This window comes from Leuciscus leuciscus (assembly GCF_965113295.1).
Source record: "Leuciscus leuciscus genome assembly, chromosome: 11".
Classification (NCBI taxonomy): Eukaryota; Metazoa; Chordata; class Actinopteri; order Cypriniformes; family Leuciscidae; genus Leuciscus; species Leuciscus leuciscus.
In genome coordinates this window covers 29,882,205-29,908,628 of record NC_138735.1, presented here as the reverse complement: position 1 = coordinate 29,908,628, position 26,424 = coordinate 29,882,205, and the positions used below count along the sequence as shown (strand labels likewise).

Sequence of the window (26,424 nt, the reverse complement as noted above, 5' to 3'; positions counted from 1 at the left end):
TTATTATTATTAGTGCTCAATTATTAATAATGGTCCCTATTATAGTGTTTTTAAGTGGAAACTGGGCTACTTTTTTTAGGACTCTTTGCTGAATAAAAAGTTCAAAAGAACAGCATGTTTTTGAAATATAAACCTTTTGTAACATTATAAATGTCTTTTAATGCCACTTTTGATCAATTTAATGCATCCTTGCTGAATAAAAGTATAATATATGTATTATATATAGAAAAGTGTTTATATGCACATTTACACACAGCAAATCATCATATTAGAATGATTTCTGAAGGATCATGTGACACTGAAGACTGGAGTAATGATGCTGAAAATTCAGCTTTGATCACAGGTATAAATTACATTTTACTGTATATATATATATATATATATATATATATATATATATTCACATAGAAAACAGAGAAAATAAAACAATAGAAAACAGTAATAATATTTCACAATATTACTATTTTTACTAGGGCTGTCAAAAGATTAATAGCGATTAATCGCATCCAAAATAAAAGTTTGTGTTTAATCTTTTGACAGCCCTAATTTTTACTGTATTTTTTTAAATGAATGCAGCCTTGGTGAGCAGAAGAGAGTGTAGCTTTGCGTGAGGAACAATTTAAGTCTAATTTGCGTTTGCATTTAATTTCAAATATAGCATCTTGAATGCATTTCACCAGTTTGAATAAAAATCCAAGAAAAATTAAAAACATTTTGGTTCCATGGTAATTGATAAACACATACAGGTTCGGAGTTAATAATGACCGAACGCATTTTTTGGGTGAACTCAGTTTAGGATAAAGCAAGTTTGGACACAAGTACTTACAAACTTCCTCTTCAGTTTGACTTTAGGATCGGCTAAGCTCCTCCCCTCCGGCTGGGCGGACTCGAACTCTGAATCTCCCAGGTGATCATCCGCAGACATGCTCTTCCTCAGATACGCCGCCCGGCGCCGGAAATGTGAGAACGGCGACTGAGAGCGCGGACGCAGGTCAACGGCACCCGGAGCGACGTCCCTCTCGTTCTCATCTTCCAGCCGCCACATCTCGCCTGAGGACAGACAGACGGGTACGATTCTGATCACACATCAGTGAAATATCACACACGCCATATTTAACTTTATTTGGCTGGTGGTTATTCCCAGGCAGCCCCTGCCTCGCGGCTAGATCTGCAGACTCTCTGATGAGGACATAAGGGAGCTGTCAGTCCGCTGGAACAGAGTTATTCATGTTTATTACAGTTGAGTCAGTCAAATGTGGGTCAGAGTTGCTATGAGACATTACGGCCCTCATTTGGCATGATCCCAGCATAATGAGCACGTCAAACACACTGAGGGTGACGGCTGGGATTCGGAGTGTATGTGTGTGTTAAACAGCCACGACGCTCCGCTGTTGGCGACGGCAGTTGCTAAGCAACTAGGAATGGGGAGGAAGCCAAAGACTTTAGGTTTTACATTTGAGAGACAGTGAAAAAATCCTTCACAGAAGCTTAACACAAGAGCAGCGCAGCTGTGAGAATTGAGGAGAAAAGCGTGAGAAAGAGAGCGAAGGGGGGATTTGGCTGAGCAGTGAAGGCACAAGTAAATATCGAGAGCGCGCAGACGGCTGAAATCGCACATGGCGCAACGCTCGCACATGTTGTGAATGGAAGATTCTTGTTCCAGCCACCGAATGAAATGTCGTCCATTCACAACTATACTGCCAATTCTAGCAAATTGATGTTTTCAGTCATATTTATTATTTTTTGCTCAACAAATCAACTTGCTCGTTCAAATGCTGAAAAATAAAAAATATTCAGAATATGAGGGTGAGTCTACCAACACACATTTTATCCTAAAATCAAAAGAAAAAATCCAAATTATAAGAAAATGAAGCCTATTATTTGTAGCAAAAAGTGTTTCTGCACTGCAACATTTTTAGGATGTTTTTAGCTCATTAAATTTCATTACTGTAATGAGAAAACAACAAAAACCATTGTTGTAATGTAAAATATGTACAGTATAAATCTAAAGGGACACTATGCAACTTTAAACTTTAATTTAAATAATGAGTTAATAATACATCATCAATCCCTCTTCCAAAACTTGAATTGTCTTACACTGATTCACTATGAAAAGCCTATTATACGCGTTTATATTTTAGACCCGAGGGTATCGTTTTCATGGGAAATTGCGTACATACGTCACTCGCCCATGTCTCGTCATATCCACAAATAGAGAAAAGTTGCTCCGGCTACTTTCATGCGTGTCATAGGTTGAAAGGTTGAACATTGAGCCGCTTAAACCTATTGTCCGTAATAAAACAAGAATCAACATTGGCTTGGCTTTTCAGAGATGGAGAGAGATTAGAAATGTTGTAAACGTGTTCATCACTCAACAGGTCAGTAAGGTATTTTATTGAACAGATTACTTGTCATATGTAGCTCTCTAACAGAGTTCATTGTAAAGCATTATCGATTGAGAAAGGACATTTTGTTGGTTGCTGTAGTGCTGCGCTGGAATTCATCATCAAGGAAATACTGTCTATTAATGTGTAGAGCTACAATAGTCATCTTGAGATCCTTTCCATCTAAACACAGGTGCAGAAAACCATATACATCCGCAGTCATGCACAACCAAAACAATGTTCCTTAGCAAAATCTATGTATTCTTGTTTTTTTATAACTGGAGGGCCATGTGTTATATAGTGTACTTTTAATATGGAGATTATAATTAAAACAAAATCAACACAAGAATTATTAAAAACGAAACTGCTTAAAAAGTTAAAAATATTGAAAAAATATTGTCTTTCATGCAATATAAATATATAATTTCTCTTATTTCTCCTTTTGATTTCGAGGTGAAATGTGAGCTGGACATGTTTTCATGTAGTTCACAGCAGAATCATCAAAACCGAGAGTCTAATGAAAATATGTTTTGATAACATGGGTGCGCGGTTCAAATAAACATAAACAAACACAAACACACACACACTGCAATACCTGCAGGGGGCAGCGTACATGCTTCGAGACCACCGGGGCTGGAAGGAACACGTGGGCGGTGTTGACGTTCACAAACGTTCTCAGATTGCTGCACACGGATGGAAGCAGGGGACTGGGGGATGCTGGGTAATGTTCTGGATTTGGCCAACAGAGGCCTTTGCAGCCGTCGCTCCAACAACCTGGAATACAAACAAGCAATCATAACCAACGGATCAATAATCAAATCACAGTCCGAGTCATTCAAATACATGATTTTCTGAAATAATCTCCACAATAAAAGAACGAACATTTTGCTAATGTTTTACACTGTATAACTGCACTATGCAAGTGTGTGGTTGTGAATTTTATTTTTTATGTTTAACGTGATTTTCTTCTGAGGGTATAAAGAAGTGCGTTTATTCATATTATTTAGCAATTTATTTATTGTTATGGTTTAATAATTAGTACAACCATATTAAATGTATGGACTAAAATTGATTAAAATGATCTCAAACAGCTGAAACATGTCAAGTTTGCATGCATTAGATGAACTAGTCTGTCTCGGTCTATCTGAAAGGTTATAGTAATGTTGAAAACATTACTCTTCAAGCATGCAGAATGGAGTGTAGCAGCGTGTGGAGATTTGGCCGCATTCATGTGTGAATGTCTGGCAACGACGGACCAGTGAATTCCAAACGGCTTCAGGAAATTCTACAGCAGAATGTGACGGCGTCTGTCTGTGATCTGAACAGGCGCTGGGTTATGCAACGAGCTTACGATCCAAAACAGCCAAATAAATCAAAGCAACAGCGCAAAAAATATGTTCTGCATTTTATAAAAACAACATACAATAAATCACACAACAAAACATCCCAAAAACTACAGAAACAGAGAAAAGAAGGAAAGCTGAAGCACAGATGTGAGGAGCAGCTGCAGAGCATTTCATCGAGGTCTGTGCCAATAAATAAACTTCCACTATTGATCAAATATTAAAGGCTTCATATGGTTTTCCCATCATTAATCTTTCCCAGATAAACTATTTATTTTACAAAGCAAAATATTATCATAAAGTTTGTTACAAAAACCCCTTTAATTAAGACCAATGTGACAAATTATTTCATAAAATGTATAAAGATAATCTTGATCACATTGTGGACAAATTAAATTTAGGGTAATAAAGAGAATTTAGTTTATTACTATAGTTTTGGAGGCCTGCAATAAAAATTAGATTTAAGAACTAGAGCAGAACAACATGAAATCTTAAGAGTTTTTATTCCACTTTTCTTTCAAAACAATTCTTCGTGATCTTTTATCAAAACTTGATAACTTGCTCTGCCTCTGACATCATTTTTCTCCAACCCCAGCAAACACCTGGCTTTAATCAGTTCAGTGGATAAAACCAAGCCCTGACCTACAATTTAATACCATGTTTTACTCAGAAATATGTTCTGAGTGTACAGACTTTACAATGATTGAACTGTTTCCATCCGCCTATTTTTATACGCATTTTGGGAACCTGCATTTTAAAAAACCCACTAGCTGAAACGCCAAGATGCGCATTTAAAAAAAAAATCATGCATTTCAATTGAGGTGGATACATTTTTTTATCTGATTGAAAAGACATGCGCAAAAACTAAGATAAAAAACACATTTACCGAATAAATCCCTTGATGCGCAACAAATAACTGATTGGTCCGCTGATTAGTCCAGTTATCCAATCAGCACACAGCATCTCAGATATTGGTTTGGTCATTCTGAAGTGCCAGAGCCATCAGAATGATTTGGTTTAATTCCCTCTCAGAAGCGTTTTGCATGATTGTGTTCCCAAACACCAGCATCCGAACGCAAGAGATCATGACAGCGTTTATTACGTTTCGTCTGTGCGCTCTGAGACGCAAGTCATTTATGATGGAGGAATGATGGAGGAATGATGGAGGAATAAAGAGCCACAGTGGCTTCACTGATTGCAGTGACTTCCATTTTTATTACAGATATTTTGTGCCAATTTCGCAGGAAGTGATGATTCTCTTGAACACATTGGATGGAAACGCTGCTTTATCCACACATTTTTTATGTTTAATATTTCAATTTTGAGCATAAGTTAAATGAGCAACTTTGAATGGAAACATAGCTAAGGTTGTTATTGTTAAATAAAACTATAAAAAAAAAATTGTTTGGCAATTTGAAATAAAGCTTAAATCAAATAAAACATAAATATTAGATAAAAACGTAATAATGTAATAACTAAGTTTTAAGTTGAAGAACTAAAATGACTAAAATTTAAATAAAAATAAAGCTAATCAGAAATATATAAAACCTAATAACACATATAAAAGCATATAACAAAACTACTAACTGAAAATATATAAATAAAAGTAAGTAAGTAGTATATAAATAAAACTGACTGAAAATTCCCAGCCCCATATACGCTTTCATTCTATAGAACAAGAACCGATTAGTACGTCCAGAATGACTCGTTATGTGTTCAAAAACAGAAAATCATTAGATCTGAAATGATATGAGAGTGAGTAAATGATGTCTCCTGCTTCTCAGATGTTTCTCCTGAGAAAGAGACCCTGATAATCTCACATGCGTCTCTTCTAGAGTTTCATAAGAGATCAACAATGTCTCAAACTGTGCTCAAATTTGCCAAGACACAGAGATTATCTGAGTTACTCATAGGAGCTACTGCACATTCATTTTATAGTTCTAATCTATACTCTTGACTGACTCATTGTTTTAATTCTCTGATGCAACTCAAATGCAACATAACCTGAGATAGAATAAAACAAACACCTGAGCAATAAAGTCACTGCATTCAGAGATTTGATGTATAAGCACACCTTTTCAAAGGCTCATGAATAAAACATCCTGATGATTCAGTTCAATCCCTGCCAATCACAGTTCCCCGTCTGTTCTAGATTCTCTTATCTCATTGGCTGCTCATTTCTCTCAACCCGCCCTTGTTCTGTCCTCCTCCCACTGACCAGACGTCCAGGTGAACTGACTGCACTCGAACCACTCCAGGAACCACTACACCCATCAAGTACTGTTAACCAAAATATACAAAATTAAAGGCATCGTTAAGATTTTATCCGCTATATTTACAGGTGATTTATCAATATTTGCTCATCTCTTTTAAAGGCAATGCCACATGAAATTCACATGTCAGCATTATTAGAGTGTTAACAAAATATACCAGCTGTTTTCAAAATAAAAGTCTGGAAATCTCAGGCAGGACACACACCCAAAATTTCCTAGAATGCACACTCTCAAATCCCGCAGTTTTAGGAGTACCTGGCCTCGGCGACCGTGCAACAGTAACTGCCGCTGCGACGGGCATCCCTCCGTGTCATGAGCTCATCTCTGGAACGCCGACGGTTAAAGTAATCCGTAAGTTTCCCGAAACTTGCCATTCTGTCCCTTGCATGCGTGTGCGTCCGCGTTCTGATGTTCTTCCACGAGCTGCTGTTTACTTGAGTAATTCATTCACTCATTCTCCTTTCCTCTCACATCCCCACAATTCCCCACTGAACATCGGCGAACGCGGAGCAGCAGCAGCAGTCGCGTGCCCGCCTCAGCCTCGCTCGCTCTCACACTGAAAATAGCAACGCTTATAACTTCCTTTAAGAGCAGCGCTGCGGGCGCAGGGTCTCTCCCAGAGACAGGCGCGTGTGAGTTTAGTGTGTCTTTCAGCATTCTCCCCAGAGCATCATCAGTGCTGCGGCAACATCATCAGCATCCTGCATCTCTCCCTCTCACCTCCCTCTCTCTCTCTCTCTCTCTCTCTCAAATGCGTGCCGAGCGCTCGGAAAGAATAAATATCATCTAGAGCAGAGGAGGGGAAAAAATTAATGACTAAAAATGAAAAAGGTATCAGAGTGAGAAGGCAACACCAGCTAGAATCAGTGATTTCATATCCGTGTGTGTGTGTGTGTGTGTGTGTGTGTGTGTGTGTGTGTGTGTGTGTGTGTGTGTGTGTGTGAGAATCATTCTTTGATAAAGACAGCAGCTTGGGCTGCACTTCAGAGAGTGGAGTTCACTAAATCAATACAGGCAGAGAGTGGGAGAGCATCGCTTGTCTTTTGTTTGCTTCACTACATCCACTGTTTTCCTCTTTTAATATGCTGGCCAGATATTGAAACAGAATTAATATAACAAGTAAAATACACACACAAAAAAAAGATTTGAAAAAGGACAAAGGCTAGCATCAGACTGGCACATTTCTGCCTGCTGCAAGCAAAACGGAGCGCAGCTCTCCGATATATATTGCACATTCATGGCAGATTTACAGGACTGTGTCCGCCGCTCTCTGTGAGAATTAATTGTGTCCTAGCATGTAACTTGGTCCAGAATCCTGCTTATGCTGCCGTCTGCGGTTTTTCTCTCCTGCTAGAAGCTGAACATGGAGGGAATGGATGTAACAGAATGTCATGGGAGCCAAATCAACCATGAGCTATCAAAGCAAACGCAATCAAACACACCCACACTACTCATTTCTTAAAGCTAAGCATTTTGGACTTTTAAGTCTGCATGGTTTTAATTGCAAGAATCTTACATATTAAACATAAATGTTTGGACCTGTTTTTTGTTAATAGTGATAGGGCTGTGCAATTAATTGAATTTCGATTTCGATTCTGGCTCCCAACGATCACCAAAATAGTACAATCGAGTAAAAACGATTATTTTGCCATGTTCTGCTTTGAAAGAACGCTCTTATTTTGTCTTGTGTTCTGAATGACACGCACACTAACGCCCCTCCCGAAGACGTAAACTCTCTCAGCTTGAATGTTTAAACTGATAAGACTTAAAGAAGTGAAAATGATCAACTTTAGTTACGATGTAATGCTGGTCCGATTGTGCAAGTGACAATTCCGTCATGTCCCGACTCCTAAACGTGAGAGTGTAGTTTCGACGCTTGCCTTGTCCAACCCATGTTGAGAGGCCGAGCGAGAGAAGACGCGGCGCCGCTGAACACTCACGCGGTTTGTGAAATTGCGTCTTGGAGAAAGTTTTAAAATAATTGATTTGATTTTATAATCTGTGTGGATTAATTTAGGCGACTCATACAATCTACATGCTAAAGTGAATCAATGTTTGCGGGGGAATTTCCCACATTATAAGTGGTAGACCTGCGGGAATTATTAAAATACTCATTGAAGTATTATCTGTTATATTATTTATTTTAATAGTTAAAAAAGTACAATCAATGTTCAAATTTAGATTTTTTTTATAATTTTTGAAAGGTGTCTTTTTAATAAATGCAACACGTTCCCAAAGTCATGTGAAATAATCGTGTTACATAATCGTGATTTCAATACTGACCAAAATAATCGTGATTATGATTTTTTCCATAATCGAGCAGTCCTAAATAGTGTCATTATTTTTTTTTTAAATGTCAGGTCATTTGAACAGATAGTTTAAAATTCTCTTATTATTCACAGTACTCGCCCTCATTTCACTCCCAACATATGATACAAAAAAAATCTGTCCCATTTTTTTTTTTTTGCAGGAAAAAGGGTGACGATAGAAAAAAAATGTGTCCAAATATTTCACAATATTGTGAATATTTGGTGGGTTTGGTGAAGATTTGGATTCATGTTTCCCAGTGTGCATTAGCACACAAAACGGGTGTATGTGAACATCACGGACAAGGGCTCTGAGCATATCATACATCTAGAGTTGAAAAAAAACATGCTAGTCACAACAATGGAGATGATGATCATGATATCCGCTGCCTTTGGGAGAAACATCAAAAATAGCAAGTATGTGTCATAACCTGACTTCTCCAATCAATACAGCTTCAGGTCACAGCTGTGATAAGTCATATTTTTTACACTGCTCTAATCATGTGTTTCCTGACACTCTAATATCAAACATTCAACTCTGCGCATGATGAAAATGATATTTCATTTGATGCTATGCTTGTCTGAGCATCGTCATCCAACTAGGGTCGCTATATCCGTCATCATCAGTGTAGATCAACGAGCCAGTGTTTCCTAAAACCATTGTTCCAACGAACATTCGCAAACAGCATCGCAAAGTTGTGTGGTTGGAACGACAGCTCTCGCCCTGTTATTAGAAGCATCATTTCTTGTTTGCATGACATGTGGGCTTAATAAATCCTTATCTTGAGGAAAACAAGCAAGCTGACATTCAGTCAAATCTATATCTTTTCATATTATAATAATATCTTATATACAGATGTCATTTACACCTCTCAAGAGATTTAAAGCGGCGTTTTTGAAGAGTGCGCATGTGCGAGCTTATGATTGAATCTGGAAATAAAGCAAAAATCACTGAGAGGAAACGGGGAATTGGTCCTCAGATGCCGTGTCTGTAATTTATAGCAAGAAATCTAGCATTAATTCGATCTCAAACGGATTCATTAAAAGAAGTTATTAATCCATAACCTGTGTGACATCGTTAACCAACGTGGTTGAACTAGTGGTCGACCGATATTGGCTTTTTGATGGCCGATGCCGATATCTTAGAGAGCAGGGTGGCCGATGGCCGATATATTTATATATATTTATTTTAATCAATATTTAATAAATTATAAATAAATTATAAAACAAATCTTTAAAATAAACATGCTTTTATACTTTAGATGGCAACTTCTTGAATCTTCAATCCTATTACAGTATTTTTCACAAAGTAATTGTTTAGAAATATATGAATATTTTTTCAAATAAGTCAAGTCAAGTCAAGTCAAGTTTATTTGTATAGCGCTTTTCACAATACAGATTGTATCAAAGCAGCTTCACAGTATTAAATTAAAATAATACAACAAAGTTTGTTTCAAGAGGAATTTATTGATTGATAAAATTAAATTAAATATCCCCAAAATATCCCCAACTGAGCAAGCCAAAGGCAACAGTGGCAAGGAACCGAAAAACTTCATCAAGTGACCTAATGGTGTCCTAAAACTCCATCAGGTGACCTAATGGAGAAAAAAAAACCTTGGGAGAACCCAGGCTCAGTCAGGGGCCAGTTCTCCTCTGGCATTTATGAGCTAGAGGCCGGATTGTAGTTTGAACTGTAGGATTATATGAATGCCTGGCTGAAGAGATGCGACTTTAATCTAGTTTTAAACTGGGAGAGCGAGTCTGAGCAACGAACAGTATCAGGAAGACTATTCCAGAGTTTTGGAGCCAAATGTGAGAATGCTCTCCCTCCTTTGGTGGTTCTGGATATCCTAGGTATGACCAAAAGCCTTGAATTTAGTGATCTTAAAGAGCGCGATGGATTATAGGGTGATAAAAGATCCGTTAAATAGACTGGAGCTAAGCCGTTTAGGGCTTTATAAGTCAGTAGCAATACCTTATAATTAATACGGAACTTTATAGGTAACCAATGCAGTGATGATAAAATCGGTGTTATATGATCATATTTTCTTGATCTAGTAAGAACTCTAGCGGCGGCATTTTGGACTAACTGTAGCTTGTTTATTGAGGATGCAGGACAACCAGCTAGTAAAGCATTACAGTAATCCAGTCTCGAGGTCATGAATGCATGAACTAACTTTTCTGCATCAGAAACTGATAGCATATTACGTAGCTTAGCAATGTTTCTAAGGTGGAAAAAGGCTGTTTTTGTAACATATGAAATATGATTTTCAAAAGACAGGTTGCAATCGAGTATAACACCCAGGTCTTTTACTGTAGAGGATAAAGTAACAGGACATCCTATGATGTTAAAGTTGTATTGTGCGAGGTTTTGTGGGCGGTTTTTTGAACCGATAAGTATTACCTCTGTCTTGTCTGGATTTAATAAAAGAAAATTACGGGTCATCCAATCTTTTATATCTTTAACACACTCTGTCAATTTGGAAAATTTTGCGTTTTCATCCGGCCGTGATGAAATATATATTTGAGTGTCATCAGCATAACAATGGAAACTAATTCCATGTTTCCTTATAATATTTCCAAGTGGCATCATATATATTGAAAATAACAGAGGGCCTAATACAGATCCCTGCGGCACTCCATAGTTTACTGGAGTTATGATCGATTTTTCTCCATTTAAATAGACAAAATGGTAGCGGTCAGATAGGTATGATTTGAACCAGCTTAGTGCTTGTCCTTGAACACCAGTATAATTTTGTAGTCGATCTAAGAGTAATGTATGATCTATAGTATCATAGTATATAGTAAATAAAGACAAGGTAACGCTAATTTTACCTACAGCACAGTGAAAACGATATGAATATGACACAGTTGGCAACTGGATATATCACAGATATGAATATGACACAGTTGGCAACTGGTTATATATCAGTATATTTTGAAATAAAGGATTTCAAGTTTTTCGATCGCGTCTCCTGTGAAGCTGATCTTCTGTTGGCATTCACTCACTTCGCACGGACCGACCGTCACTCGCAGACAGTAATGCACACTTCACAAGATATCACAGCTGGATTCGATTAAATCTGCAAGGTTTGTGAAATTAAATATTTATTAGATATTCAGAGATTTGTTTAAATGACGTAGATGCGCATTTGCTGAATGTTGACGGCAAATGCGAAAGTATTTTAGCCTGATTGTTTGCCTTTTCTGTTACAAATAATATTAAAGCAAACGCTTTTACTTACTTCGCATACCATTTACTTTCTTTGTTTACCAGTTCTGTCTAACAAAGTATTAGATATGACTGACAGAGATCGTAAATTAATGAAGACGGAGAATGTGAGTGTGGTGTGTTCTCCGTCTTCTCGTGTTCTCACACGAACGCTGGTGTGTTCTCAGCGCCGCACGTCAAAATAAAAGTCTGGAGCGCCGTCAAAATAAAGGCCATCAGAAAAACATCGGCCAATCAGAAAAACTTATCGGCCGATGCCGATATTTCAAAAATGCCAAATATCGGCCGATATATCGGCCTTGGCGATATATCGGCCTTGGCGATATATCGGCCGACCACTAGGTTGAACGACAAATTTGTGACAGTACGGTTTTGGGAAACAGTCGTGACTAGCAAGTTGATTTCTTCAACGATGCATCGTGCTTTGGTAGTTCAGCAACGAGTTATGTTGTTGTACGGGGAACGCACCCCAGCACGACACAGTAAAGGTCCTTGCACACTGAGTCCGAAATTCACGTCCAAAATTTGCGCACGTTAAAAACTAAACACGACCTTATAAAAAATTCCGTCCGTCATAAAAAAATTCAGATCGGGTTCGATTTTCTGCGTTTTTCGCATCCGTAACAAGCATTTGATTGGTGTTTTTAGTCCAAAATTTTCGCACGTTAAAAACTAAATACGACCTTATAAAAAATCCGTCTGTCATAAAAAAATTCAGATCGGGTTCGATTTTCTGCGTTTTTCGCATCCGTAACAAGCATTTGATTGGTGTTTTGACAATTCAGAACGACGGATACGAAAAAAAGCAAACGAAAATTTGCTGAGTCCAAAATTTTCACATGCGTTTTTTCGTATTCGGTGGCTCTGAATTGTCAAAACACCAATCAAATGCTTGTTACGGATGCGAAAAACGCAGAAAATCGAACCCGATCTGAATTTTTTTATGACAGACGGATTTTTTATAAGGTCGTATTTAGTTTTTAACGTGCGAAAATTTTGGACTAAAAACACCAATCAAATGCTTGTTACAGATGCGAAAAACGCAGAAAATCGAACCCGATCTGAATTTTTTTCATGACGGACGAAAGTTTCGGAGGCAGTGTGCAAGTATGATTGACATAATGTGAGGTCATATTTTTTTTTTTACGTGCAAAAATTTCGGATGCGAATTTCGGACTCAGTGTGCAAGGGCCTTAAAGCTACACTTTGTAGGATTTTCTCCCATCTAGCGGTGAAATTGTTTATGACTACCAACTGAATATTACTTTCAAGCCCCTCCCATTCCGAGGGCGTTTTAACTCCTACGGTGGCCGTATTATTTCAAATCTGCTGGCAGTCGCGAATAATCTCCCTCTCGCATTCGTCACGGTGCCACTGAGAGTAAAAACGCGAAAAGGCGAAGCTTGAATTTCCAGGTATGTCCCTCTTTGGCTAATGTATTTTCAAGATGGAGGTGCAACATGGCTTCCGCCATTCGAGCGACTCGCTCGTATTTATTGTAAATGGCAGATTCTACACTTACGAGAATACTTGATTAGTTGGTAGAAGTAATTACACATTAATGAGCACATATGATTTTGAAAGAACAAAGTGTTTTTTGCTAAGAATCAACTTAAAAAATTACACAGTGTAGCTTTAACACTGACACTGTTTGGTGAGGGACTATATGTTTGTCCAACCAATAAGAGATGTAGAGAATGTTTAGGTAACTTTCACCACTATTCTTAGAATTCTAAACCTTATATCATAAAAATGTGTTACATAAAAAAGTATTATTTCAAAGTACACTCCAAAAACATTTAAACTTCAGATTTATGTATTTGAATTGCATATAAAATGGTTAAGGCGAATTCACACTGCACCGACAGATGCAGACCAATGCCGACAGTCACCAGATTACACAGTTTATTAGTTCGAACCAATATTAGACAGTGTAGTGCAAGCTCAGTCAGAACAGGGTTACTCGCGGGCCGATCATGCAACACCGCACTGGGAGATCAAGTGAGAAAGCGTGTGAGTTCGCCACAGTATTAATATCATCTATGCGAGATCTATGAGAAGCATTCAAATTCAGTGCAGAATTCTCTGTTGTAAACCATATCAAATCGAACAGGAGAAACATTGTGCCATGATCGAGCAAGAAGGCTTTTCAGTTCACAAATCACCAACATTCACAATGGATTTAATGTAGCAACTAGCAACGCTAATTGTAACCATGGTATTGTTACAATTCATCTTTGATCACAGGAATATATTACATTTTTAAATATATTACAATAGAAAACTTATTTTTAAATTGTAATAATATTTCACACTATTACTGTTTTTACTAGGGATGTCAATTTTCACAAATTCCCATGATCGATCGTCGTTTAAATTAACGATCAATTAATCGATTAATCGTTAGCCTTAATACTGCGATATGCGTCTACTGCAGTGGCTATGACAGCATGACAGGGTCTGCAAATGCTGCTCAAAACGCTATGTTCCTCACCAAATCAATTAGAATGGTTTTAAATATAAATAAAGGGCTAGTAGGATTGTAAAATGTTTCGATGTGATTGATAATTAAATTAATTATTTAATAATCAAATATAACTACTAATACAACGTGTCACCAACGCCGCCTCATATGCACTTAGAATGTGTGACTGTTGTGGACGCGCTCTTCCTGGAACAACTGCACGCGCTGAATGAATCTGCTACCGTTAAACTGGAGCACTTTGCTAGCACGTTATTTATCTAAAAGAAACGCATCCTATATGAGATTAATCAGATATATTCAAAATAAACATAATATTACAAATTATATCTGCACAAAATGACGCAAATTCATGCACAAGTGAACTTGAACTAAGTTACGTGCCATTCATTCAGAACTACTCATGTTGTGGACGCGGTCTTCCTGGAGCAACGCGACACGGCAACTAAACCCAAATAATTCACAATGTTTTATTACAATATTGTTCTCTTTATAATGTTATGTAATATTACAGTCCCAATAGTCATTATTAGTCGTGCACTGCCGTTTGAGCTGCGCGCGCTGAAGCTGACGCTTTACTACAGAGTTAATTCTTAACCAAATGCATCCAATATATGATAAATCAGATATAGATAGGCCTACAGAAAATAAACAGAATTACAACTTACATTTGCACAAAACAAAAGGCTGCGAATGCACACGCAAACTTATAGTCATGATAAAGGTGTAAAATGGTCCCAAACATAACTCCAGCGCGCTGGCTTTACATGTTTCGCGGTTGAGCAGCGCGCACGCGCATGAAGACCTGCTTAATCGATGATCGATAAGTTGTATCGATTAAATGTATTATCGACAATTAATCGATCGTCGATTAATCGTTGACATCCCTAGTTTTTACTGTATTTTTGATCAAATAAATGCAGCCTTGGTGAGTAGAAGAGACTTCTTTCAGAAACATTTTAAAAATCATACCAACCCCAACCTTTTGAACGGTAGTGTAAACTAGAAAATAGGCCTATACTTAAGATAAAACACAGAAAAAACAAATAGTTTATTGTACTAAAAAGATATCCCTGATATTATTTTCTTTCAAAATGGACCCGAACAATGCAAAACAAAGCCGAAACCAGGAGAAACATTGTGCCATGAACAATCAAGTCATAGAAGGCTTTTCAGTCCACAAATCACCAACATTCACAGAGGATTTAACGTAGCACCGCTAACTGTAAACCATGGTATTGTTGTGGCAGAAATAGTCTAATGTTTTTACACTATTCATTTCAGGGTTGGTACAACCTTTTGAGAGAGAAATTCAAGCACTTTTCAAGGACTTTCAAGTGATTCACACTTTATCCAGCGCTTCAAAGCTCTAAATATTATCCAATTTACAAATGTGCATTTTCACAAGAAATAAACATTTACTCCCCTGGTTTCACAGACCGGGCTTAAGCCTAATCTCGGACTAAAATGCAAATTTTTAGCTGTTTTAACTGAAAGCAACTTGCACTAAGATATCTTAAAATAAGTCAGTGCCATTGTTTTGTCTCAAGATGCACACCAGTAATGTTTTTTGTTTTTTCTAAGGCACGTTTATTAAAGCAACTTAAAAGGCCTAATCTGTGAAACTAGACTGTAATATTTTTCGTTACTGCACTTATTAATGCAAAACAAGTGTCATTTTATGAGTAAATTACCTTTATGATTAAAAATCCCCTCCCCACCCCCCAGAACTCAGCTCTCAAATGTGGAGAAGAAACATTGCCCTCTAGTGTCTTCTGCTCTCTTTCTCGCACACACCGGGCGAGCAAGCGACGAGGGTGTTTTTAAATCACAGATTATTGATGCTGATGGTGGTTTGTCAAGTCTATCTGTCTCGGAGGACAGCTCACATACGCACTAACAGAACCAAAACCAGCACAGATGAGACGTCAGAGTGTTTTAACAAAGGCACATCTCCCCTGTGTCCGAAAAATGCGTACTTCGCTGTGACACAGTGTGAATAAAACTGTACGTCACAATGAGGATGTCTGACAACTCTGTATTATTTCACCTACTTTTTCTAAAATAAACTTGTATCTCATGATTCAATTGTACTTAAAAGGTTTAAATAGAGCATCACAGTCCCGCCCACAGCCGGTGCCGGAAGTAAAAATTCAATACAATTTCTCCATTGACAGTTGGGGTATAAGCCATAAAAACGTAACCATACATGGTAGACTTAAAACCAGCTACGGCTGTACTAAGCGATTGTATATGCTCATATAACCGCCAAAAGTTCATGGGGCACTAACCTTGTTTTGAGATAAATGCCTTTTATTCGCGATGTCTTGGAGAAGTACTTCATTACCCACAATCCTAAACAATCCCACAATCCCACAGTGATGCATCTGATTGGTGGAGCTCGTGTAAACCCCGCGAAAGTTCGTGAAGACTCAAGATAAATAGAAAAAGAAAAAAAAACTGTTGCGTTTTTTTGCACTGTATCACTGATGTGACATTTGAACCGAGGAGTCTTCATATATGGTATGAGTCATATCAAGCATTTTATGATGCCACTGTCAAAACAATATTTAGCTTAGGCATACCCAGAGCCATAGAGAGCTCTTCATGCATTTACTGAACATTTGTGTAATAATTTATGGCAAGTTAATAAACTGAATATGATGCACTTTCTGGTTTGCTGACCTTCACTTTTTAATTTTCACTTGTTGTTATTAAGAAAATACATTAAATGTTATTAAAATTAAGGATGAACTATAACTTCATGAATAAAATGAGCATGGATCACAAGTGGGAAATTGTTGAGGCATTTGTCAGCAACCTGCCCGTGGGCCGCTGAAACTGATGAGCAGAACGCCGCGCGGACTGCCAGATCTGCACCCGTGAGCCGCGGACCACCAGCCATGCTTTCCAGTCTATTTACACAATTACTACTGAAAGAACTGCTATAAACGGCACAAGAAAAAGTTCGCGTGGCTGTCGTCAGATTTTAAAGTCGCTCTAAAGGCTCTTTCGCGGTTGTGGCTTCAGTCGACTTCAGTGAGGCGCGGTGGTTTATGGGATGAGTAGTTCCTTCGCTCGGAAATGAAAATATGTACACAGTCTTGTACCTTTGACTTTTTTTGGATTTTCTCGCCGTTTTTTCACTCGAAATGATATGTTGTATGCCTATGAGTTCAGCCGTAGCTGGTTATCCTCAGACATGCTCTAAAACTCTTTAGATACGGATTTTCGAAAACGTCAATGGGAGAAATGAATGGGAAATTTACTTCCGGCACCGAAGCGCTCTCGGGCTGTGGGCGGGACTGTGATGCTCTATAAGGCTTCACCTTTTGGCCACACCCACCTTGAATAAATCTACATATGGGCTGCAGTGGGAGGGAAAATGATGAATGAGTGGTAGGAGGAGCCAAAGACACTACTTTCACCCTTAAAGGGATACTTCACCTCTGGATGAATGTGTATTTAAAATAGGTCATTTATGTAGAAGAAATGTGAAATTATTTTTGAATTTGGAGCTTTCTAGACTGAGAAAAGCCTGAAAATTTATTTTTGGCTTATGTGGATGAAAGACAACCACTCCCAGAATGCACTTGATTCGCTGCCCTAGGAGGCCACTCCCAAGCCACGCCTCCCGGTAAGAGAGCGCAGTTGAAAACAACAAGGCTAGGCTACTAGCGAGTCTCCGTGATGAGTGATCTAGAGATTAACTAGCTTCAATTCACAAAAGTGACGCCAGAAGATGTGATGGGCTTTAAAATGACTTTAAGATGTCCTACAATGTCCTAAGGAAGTGCGTTTCAGCAAAATTACATTAGCACTGCCTTTTAAACAGAATTATCATCACCACTGCTCATCAATATCGCGTCAATCAATTTGAGCTTAATTTGGCATCTCAGTAAAAGGTCTGAATATTAACATTGAGAATACTGGAGAAAAAGTAGCCGGTGTAATTTCAGTTTTTATGGACGCAGAGTACATTTTGTCTGATACCAACATTTGTTTCAATCCACCAATGCTGATATTGTTAATATAGCCAAATATTGGCTGATTTATAGGCGTCTGAACGCTTCTCTAAAAGCACAGTACATCAAGGACTGTCTTTAGGGCTTTTAAACATGATGAATATTGATGTGAGTGTTAATGAAATGCAAAACGTGAAGACTTACTCCATCAGTGTGTCCGTACTGAATACATCAGCATAACAGCCGGCAAACATCACGCCAGAGCCATCCTGAGAGAAAGAGACACAAAGAGACGGCTTGTTCATGTTCATGCAGGAAAAGAGGAAGCGAACGGCACTAGAGCTGTTCCACTTCACCTTTAAATGTTGTTCACAGACAATTGGTTTTCGAACCTGAACAAAACACTTTTGTTTATATTGCATAGGGGAAAAAAGTGAACCAAACTGTTATATTTTACCTTGGACATGCTGTTCCAAACAGCGCATATTATATATATATATATATATATAAAGAAGTATCTTCTGCTCACCAAGGCTGCATTTATTTGATAAAAAACTATTTAAAAAAACAGTAAAATTGTGAAATATTATGACAATTTAAAATGACTGTTTGCTATTTTAATATATTTTAAACTGTAATTTATTCCTGTGTTCAAAGCTGAATTTTCAGCATCATTACTCCAGTCTTCAGTGTCACATGATCCTTCAGAAATCATTCTAATATGATGATTTGATGCTCAAGAAACATTCATTATTATTATCAATGTTGAGAACAATCGTGTACAAATTTCTTTTTTTTATTCTTTGATGAATAGAAAGTTCAAAAGAACAGCATTTATTTAAAATAGAATATTTTCTAACATTATAAATGTCTTTACTGTAACTTTTGATCAGTTTAACTCATCCATGATGAATAAAAGTATTGATTTATTTTATTTATTTCCCCCCAAAATAAAATTAAAATTCTTACTGACCCCAAACTTTTGAACGGTAGTGTTTAATGTTACAAAAGCTTTAGATTTCAGATAAATGCTGTTCTTTTGGACTTTCTATTCATCATAGCATCATGAAATAAAAATGTAAATAACTGTTTTCAACATTGATAATAATCATAAATGTTTCTTGAGCATCAAATCATCATCATAGAATGATTTCTGAAGGATCATGTGACACTGAAGACTGGAGTAATGATGCTGAAAATTCAGCTTTGATCACAGGAATAAATTACACTTTACTGTATATTCACATAGAAAACAGCTGATTTACATTGCAATAATATTTCACAATATTACTGTTTTTGTTTGTATTTTTAATCAAATAAATGCAGCCTTGGTGAGCAGAAGATACTTCTTTTAAAAACATTAAAAATCTTACTGACCCCAAACTTTTGAACGGTAGTGTATACACACACATATATATATACACACACATATATATATACACACACATATATATGTGTGTGTGTGTGTGTGTCTATATATATATATATATATATATATATATATATATATATATATATATAGTAGTTGCACAATTCTATAGCATTTATATAAAACTGATATAAAAAGCATATACAGTTAGTGGCCAAAAGGGGATATTTGTTTTTAGTTTCAATGCTTTATGTTCGATTAAAACATCAAAATATGATTTAGGTTTAGGTATTTATCTGACAAAATTATTTGGCAAAGAAAGGCAACAGCTTCAGGTTTTATTTTACTATGCAAAAAACAAAAACAAAAAAAAAACATAGAAAACAAAAAAGATCACAGGAAAAAAGAATAAATGAACTACAACACAATGAGTTATTAATATTTCATTGGCTCTCTCTTGTTTTTGCAAGTGTTCATTATTTCTTTGTATGACATCCTCCAGGCCAAAAATGATGTCGGCACAGTTTGCCATGTTTGTTAGTTATTATCACAAGTAAAACAACCGACTCCAAGCACAACTACAGAATATGCTTACAAAATCTTTAACGCATTTTTGAATAATATTTGAATAAAGGGTTAATATGTGCATTTTCGTAGGCCGGACATCCCTTTCAGCCACTACTGTCGCTCAACACAAAACACTGGCAGAATGGACAGTGTCCCCTGGGGAAGAAGATTAATTTAAATCCATGAACCTTTACTACAGGAAACAGATTTGTATTATCATGCATGCTTTCCTTCATCCTTACATCCTGGATGTTGCATCATTGTGTGTGTGTGTGTGTGTGTGTGTGTGTGTGTGTGTGTGTGTGTGTGTGTGTGTGTGTGTGTGTGTGTGTGTGTGTGTGTGTGTGTGTGTGTGTGTGTGTGTGTGTGTGTGTGTGTGTGTGTGTAATGTAAGCCCTAAGGAAGCAGAAAACAGTCGTATTCCAGCGTCTCTACAAGTTTAAACAGAGTCGCAGCTCGACGTGAACAGATGCTCTTAGCGTGACAAACTTCATCATCATACTTTACAAATCTCTCATTCAAACGATCGCCCGTGTTAATCTTCCGCTGATATTTACAGGATAATGTAATGCCACAATGTAAAGTGAGTCACCCACCTGACAGCTCATCATCATCACTGCCTCCCTCAGCGCTCACTTTCCCTGCCTGTGACTCACTTCCCTGAATGTCAGCGAGAAATAAAAGGGTCGACTTCACGATCCATGTAATGATTCACGAGCTGTTCGGTTATGAATGGAGGAAATGACACACTTCATATCAGCTCATTTCCTGTGGAACTGGACAAATGCATCTCAATCCAACGTCTCCCACTCACAAACACACACACACACACACACACACACACACACACACACAAGCAACAATAGCAGCCCTTTCCTTTAGTCACTATGGGCACATAATAGTGTGTGTGTGTAAGCATCCTTTTCCTGACCCTGCTGTATGCAGGACACACCTTACCATCTGACTTCCTTACACACTCAACCTGCGATTCCACTGACCCAAACACACACACACACGTTTACTAGGCTATAAGAACATCATACACTTGTATGATTTTTGACTTCTATGAACTTCTGTTTGTTTACCTGCAGGTCACTGATGTGACATTGTATTGTCCAAATCTATTAAGTTATTCAGTTCATCCAGACAATGGCTTGAATACAAATGTTTTGTTTTCTTTATCTGACCATGTTATTTGACCTAAACACAATAAAGAAGTTGAAAATGCTGTACACTGGCAGGGGAAAAACATCACTTGAACACGATGAAGGTGTTTTAAATTTCTAAATTAAAAGTAATTTTGAAATGTATCGTCTTCACAATCAAAATGGATTTTGAATGAAAACCTGTCTTGAATTTTTTTTTACTTTGAACTTTTATTATTGTTGTTTAAAAAATAAATAAAAAAGCAACAGAGCAATTCTGTTTAAAAATGATTAACTATAATTGGAAAAACTTTTATCCGCCAAAACACGTTCAGTGTGTGATGTCATATAAATACAGGAAGCCATTCTGATGTCATGCGACAAGAAAATAGTGAAATGACATAACAGAGAGGCCACTAAAGGGGTGGTTGAATATGATTTGACTTTTCTAACTTTAGTTAGTGTGTAATGTTGCTGTTTGAGCATAAACAACATCTGCAAAGTAATGAAGCTCAGAGTTCAAAGCAAAGGGAGATATTTGCTTTTAAAGAAATCGCTTTTTAAGGACTACAACAAACGACTGGTATTCCTCCCGGGTTAGTGACATCACCAACCCTAGAATTTACATAAACCCGCCCCCGGAACACGATTGATAGATTATCATGACAGATTATGCTAATCAATGACTAGAAGATAACTACACATAACCATTCAGAAATGTCCTGTTGCTTCTACATGTTGTCACCTCTTCTTGAGTCTCTCCATCATTGTCTGACTCCGGTTTGAACATAAAAGGCTAAAAGTTTTTGACATTTTCAGTGCATGTCTGTGTGAGTGCAAGCTGTTGTAGCTCCGCCCCCTGTGCCGGGAGCAGCAGCTCATTTGCATTTAAAGGGACACACACAAAACAGTGCGTTTTTGCTCACCCTGAAAAAGTGAGAACTTTAACATGCTATATACAAATATCTGTGGGGTATTCTGAGCTAAAACTTCACACACACACTCTGGGGACATCAAAGACATATTTTACATCTTGTGAAAAGGGCATTATACCACCCCTTTAAGTTGCTTAAAAACATATTTTTGGCCTTTTATGAAAACGCACATTTTATTCAGGACAAATGGAGTAATAAGAAAATTCATTGATATTTGTGATTTAAAAAAAATATTATATACACATGAACATATATACAAAGTATTCAGCTTTGTATCACATAAATAAATTATATTTTAAAGTATATTAAAACAGAAAACCATTATTTTAAATTGTAATAATATCTCACAATATTACTGTATTTTCTGTAAGTTTGCTCAACTAAATGCAGGCTTGATGAGCATAAGAGACTTCTTTCAAAAACATTACAAATGTTATACATACATACATACATACATACACACACACACACACACACACACACAACACAGAGAGAGAGAGAGAGATGCAGTGACACACAAACAAAAACATTCTTACTGCCATAAAAAACACAAAACCCTTCAGAATTATCAAATAATACTTAAAATCCTTAAAAACCGGTTTCTTCACAAAGGAACTGAATTTGTGTTGTTGGTGTGTGTCTGTAAAACTGTGATCGTTTGTAAAAGCAAAGCGACATCTGATCGCCATGACAACCGCTGAACATGAGCGCGCAAAACGAAAATCTCGCAAAAACAAAAGCGAATATATTTACTAAACCAGCTTCAGATTTGGTAACAAAAATCTCACTGCTGATGACAACAAACACAGTCAGTTAAAAGGATGTCGGATAAACACACGCTTACCTTCAACACAAAGAGGTCGATGAGTTTCTCAAACTCCAAACGCCTCAGTCAAAGTGCGAAAGTTTTTAACTCCTCCAGTGTTTCACGTCTGATACTCCTCTGATATGATTCCATCGATGAAAACATAAAGCACCGGTCTCGCTAAGATCATACTGTCCCACACACTTGTTGCTTGTATCTCTAAACAGTGAACTGTCTACTGACGCTAGTACATTTTGGGCATCAAATGTGTCTAATAATAACCGTTTCCTTTAAGCCACAAACTGCTCTTCCTCCAGGGGGCGCGCGGCCGCTCATTAAGCCGAGCTTCGATATTCACCTCAGGCAGATTTAGAGACGATTTTTGCCTTATTTGGAGATTTGTACACTGCAAAGTATAATCGTTTAAATGTTATAATTCCAATTATTCATATATAACATATAAATGAATGTCAGCAGCTGAAATTTCAATGAAGTAATAAAAAAAAATCTGGCCTGCGCTTAGAAAAGTATCAGATACCACGTGACAACGCTGTCGACGTGCTTCTTCATAAATACATTTTGATATTACAATTATTTTTTTATTTCATGATAGAAAGAAGAAAGGTGTCTTAAACCGACTTTTACTTGTGTATTAATATTAAATGTAAAAAATAATCTGCATTAGTATACTATATGTTTAATATATCCTATAGATACATGAATGTATGTGTTATTATATCAACAAAAATATGCGGCCTGAGTTTAATAGACTTGAATTAAATAGAAAATGCACAAAGATAGTTATTATTTATTAGACCGATCGTACCTGACCAATCGCGCAAACCCCGGTCCATTAAGCCCCGCCCACGACGTGCTTTAATCACGTTAACTGCCGTTCTAGCCGGTTATTCTATTTCTGTGGGTTTTAAACATTTCAAACACGTGTGTGTCTCATTCATGTATAGGCTATCTCTCTCGTTGCTCCCGAGAGTAACATTTGACTTTTCTTTTTTTTGTCCTGTCTTGCTCATTTTAATTTGAGTTTCGGTTGGTAACGAGAGAACACGGTCGTCCAAAATAGGGAGTGATTTTAATTAATATAATTTGATGACAGGTCCTTTTGATAAATGGCCAGTATGGCTAATTATTCAATTATGTGCACTTTTGACAAGATTCATTCTTGAAAAATAAGGTATTTGTCCTGGAATAAAGACCTAATAAAAAAATAAATGAGTAAATAAATAAAATTTTACATACATACATAAATATTTGATCAGAAATAGGCTATACATTTTTTTTTTTTTTTACATTTTTTTATATTATCTACAATTTGGCATGATGGTACTGGCAGCAGTGACTATTTGTTATAAAAATACAAAATGCACTCATTATAATTGATAATGTGACTTTTAAAGTTCCTACACAGCATTTCAACATGTATTCATGGGTGAATCAACACTGATTTGGGGGTTTTGCTAATCTTTTACAATCATTAAATGTTGTTTTAGGTGCAACAAGGTGCAAAGTAGACTTTTCTTGATTTTAACATTTAACATTTTTAATAATTTTTTTTATTATTTTTTTATTATTATTATTAATAAGTGTGGGAGGTCAAACACACAATAGAGAGCCAAGCAAAAATATTTGGGGGACAAACCCAAAGTAGAGAAATCCTGGGATATGTAATATTTCCTGGCACATGTGATATTCCATACAAGCTCAAATGCACCGGGTGACATGGAATTACCAGGATTAAATCAGTTCACATGCTGCTATAAGAACAGACTGAAAAGAATGAATACATGAGAAATGCTACTGAGACTGTTTCTGAAACTGGGAATGAAGTTTGTAGGATTTTCCTTCTTTTTTTTCCCACGCCACCAAGATCTGGATTAGTACAAAGTCCTGCTAACAGAGCCTGATCACTGCACCAGATGGATCTGAACTCTGTTACTATTCAATGACTCTATTATTTATTCTCTCTCTGATAAATGTTGAGATAAAGTATATAATTATAATATAATAATACTCATTTAGGCCAAAGACATTTAAATGTAGACATTAAAAATGTTCTGCTTCTCTTTAAACTATCAATTTAAAATCTTTTTTTTAAAGATTTTTTTTGTGTGTTTTTTTGTTCATTCTTTCCACATGCAAATAACCCATAACTTATATTTAGTATATACTTAACTCAACCCTAGCTCCAAGAACAGCTTGAAACCACAAATATTAAAGAAAATAAATGTCTTAGAACTTCCACTGTTAACCACTAGATGGGGCACTTGGAACGTCTGATTCATTATTAGGCTGTTGCTGTCCAACAGTACTGTCGTTCTTCCGCTAGATGTCACTATTCACCATCAAAACAATAGTGCTGAACTATCCACATGTACTTTATTAATCATCAGTAATTATGCAGAGCTGTCCTTAAGAGTTTCACAGTAAATGTTACCTCAGAATGGGCAGTACTTACGCTGTCACATCATATTTATGATGAGAGCAAAGTATTAAAAATGTGTTTAATAACCTTTTATTCATCAAATATATTAGGCAGCAGAACTGTTTCCAACTTTGATAATGAATCATCATATTAGAATGATTTCTAAAGGATCATGTGATAGACTGGAGTAATGATCCTGAAAATTCAGCTTTGCATCACAGAAATAAATTATAAATTAAAGTATAATAAATTGAAAACCAATTATTTTAAATTGTAATAATATATCACAATATTAAATTTTTTCTGTATTTTTGATCAAATAAATGCAGGCTTGATGAGCAGAAGAAACTTCTTTCAAAAACATTAAAAATAGTAATGTTTCAAAACTTTTGGCCTGTACTGTATATATATATATATATATACATACAGCTATTTCTTCTTTTTTTTTGTAATTTACTGCAGGCTCAGTTTCGCTTTTGCCATATTTTTTTTTGAGGAAACCTACTTAAGTTAATTTAACCGCATCCGGAATTTCCTCTCTCAAAGAAATCGAATGAATGGCTGTAGAAAAATGGTCACGCTGAGGCCCAGAAGCTGTCTCTAAATATTCCATAACTTTATATTAATTATCCTTGTTTGTTAACATTACATTCAGCGACAATTAAAATATCTTACTGTCGTTTTTGTGTGTAACATATTATCCAGACGCTGGTGAAGTAGAAGGCGTTGTCACGTGATAACTGTTACTTTTCTTTGCGCTTATCAGGATGGACCAATCACAGTTGATTGTATTGGCTGGATTAGGATTGAAAATAATACTTTTATAGAATGCAGATATGATGTGATTTTTTTTTATTTATTTTTTTTAAATGGTAGATCTAAAAATACACAGTTTTTATCAAACAAATGCTTTTAATAAATAAAAAACAGGTTAACATAAAATGTCAGGTTTCTGGGCCACCGAGCGCCCCCTGTAGGAATAACCCTGTGCGTTTCCTAGGAAACAGTTACTGGCCGACAACATTTGCGGTCCAATAAGAATTGTACCTCTCTCTCCAATACACACAAGGCATTTTGGGAAACGAGTTTCAGAAATCCGCATTCTGAACGGGAGTTGCGCAATCTGAGCAGCGCAGCGCCGTGATCGAGTGCGGGTTTACGTCGATTGCGCAGTGATC

The 26,424-nt window shown here is 36.7% G+C and overlaps 1 protein-coding gene across 3 annotated transcripts in view; it reads right to left on the bottom strand.

Annotated features, from left to right (window-relative positions):
• ankfn1b (ankyrin repeat and fibronectin type III domain containing 1b) overlaps nt 1-23,094 on the bottom strand; it is an 88,804-nt gene extending 65,710 nt beyond the window's left edge. Inside the window, exons 1-4 of one of the 3 annotated variants that reach the window (XM_082183432.1) lie at nt 22,846-23,094; nt 18,190-18,254; nt 2,980-3,158; nt 827-1,050 (exon numbers count right to left, since the gene is read on the bottom strand). In XM_082183432.1, coding sequence (XP_082039558.1) covers nt 827-1,050; nt 2,980-3,158; nt 18,190-18,239 — 453 coding nt within the window. In that variant the 5' untranslated portion in view covers nt 18,240-18,254; nt 22,846-23,094. Of the gene's footprint in view, nt 1-826; nt 1,051-2,979; nt 3,159-6,255; nt 6,956-18,189; nt 18,255-20,517; nt 22,136-22,845 lie in introns of those variants that run through there. The other 2 variants (XM_082183431.1, XM_082183430.1) reach the window with 2 other exon arrangements.
• Nucleotides 23,095-26,424: the final 3,330 nt, after the last annotated feature.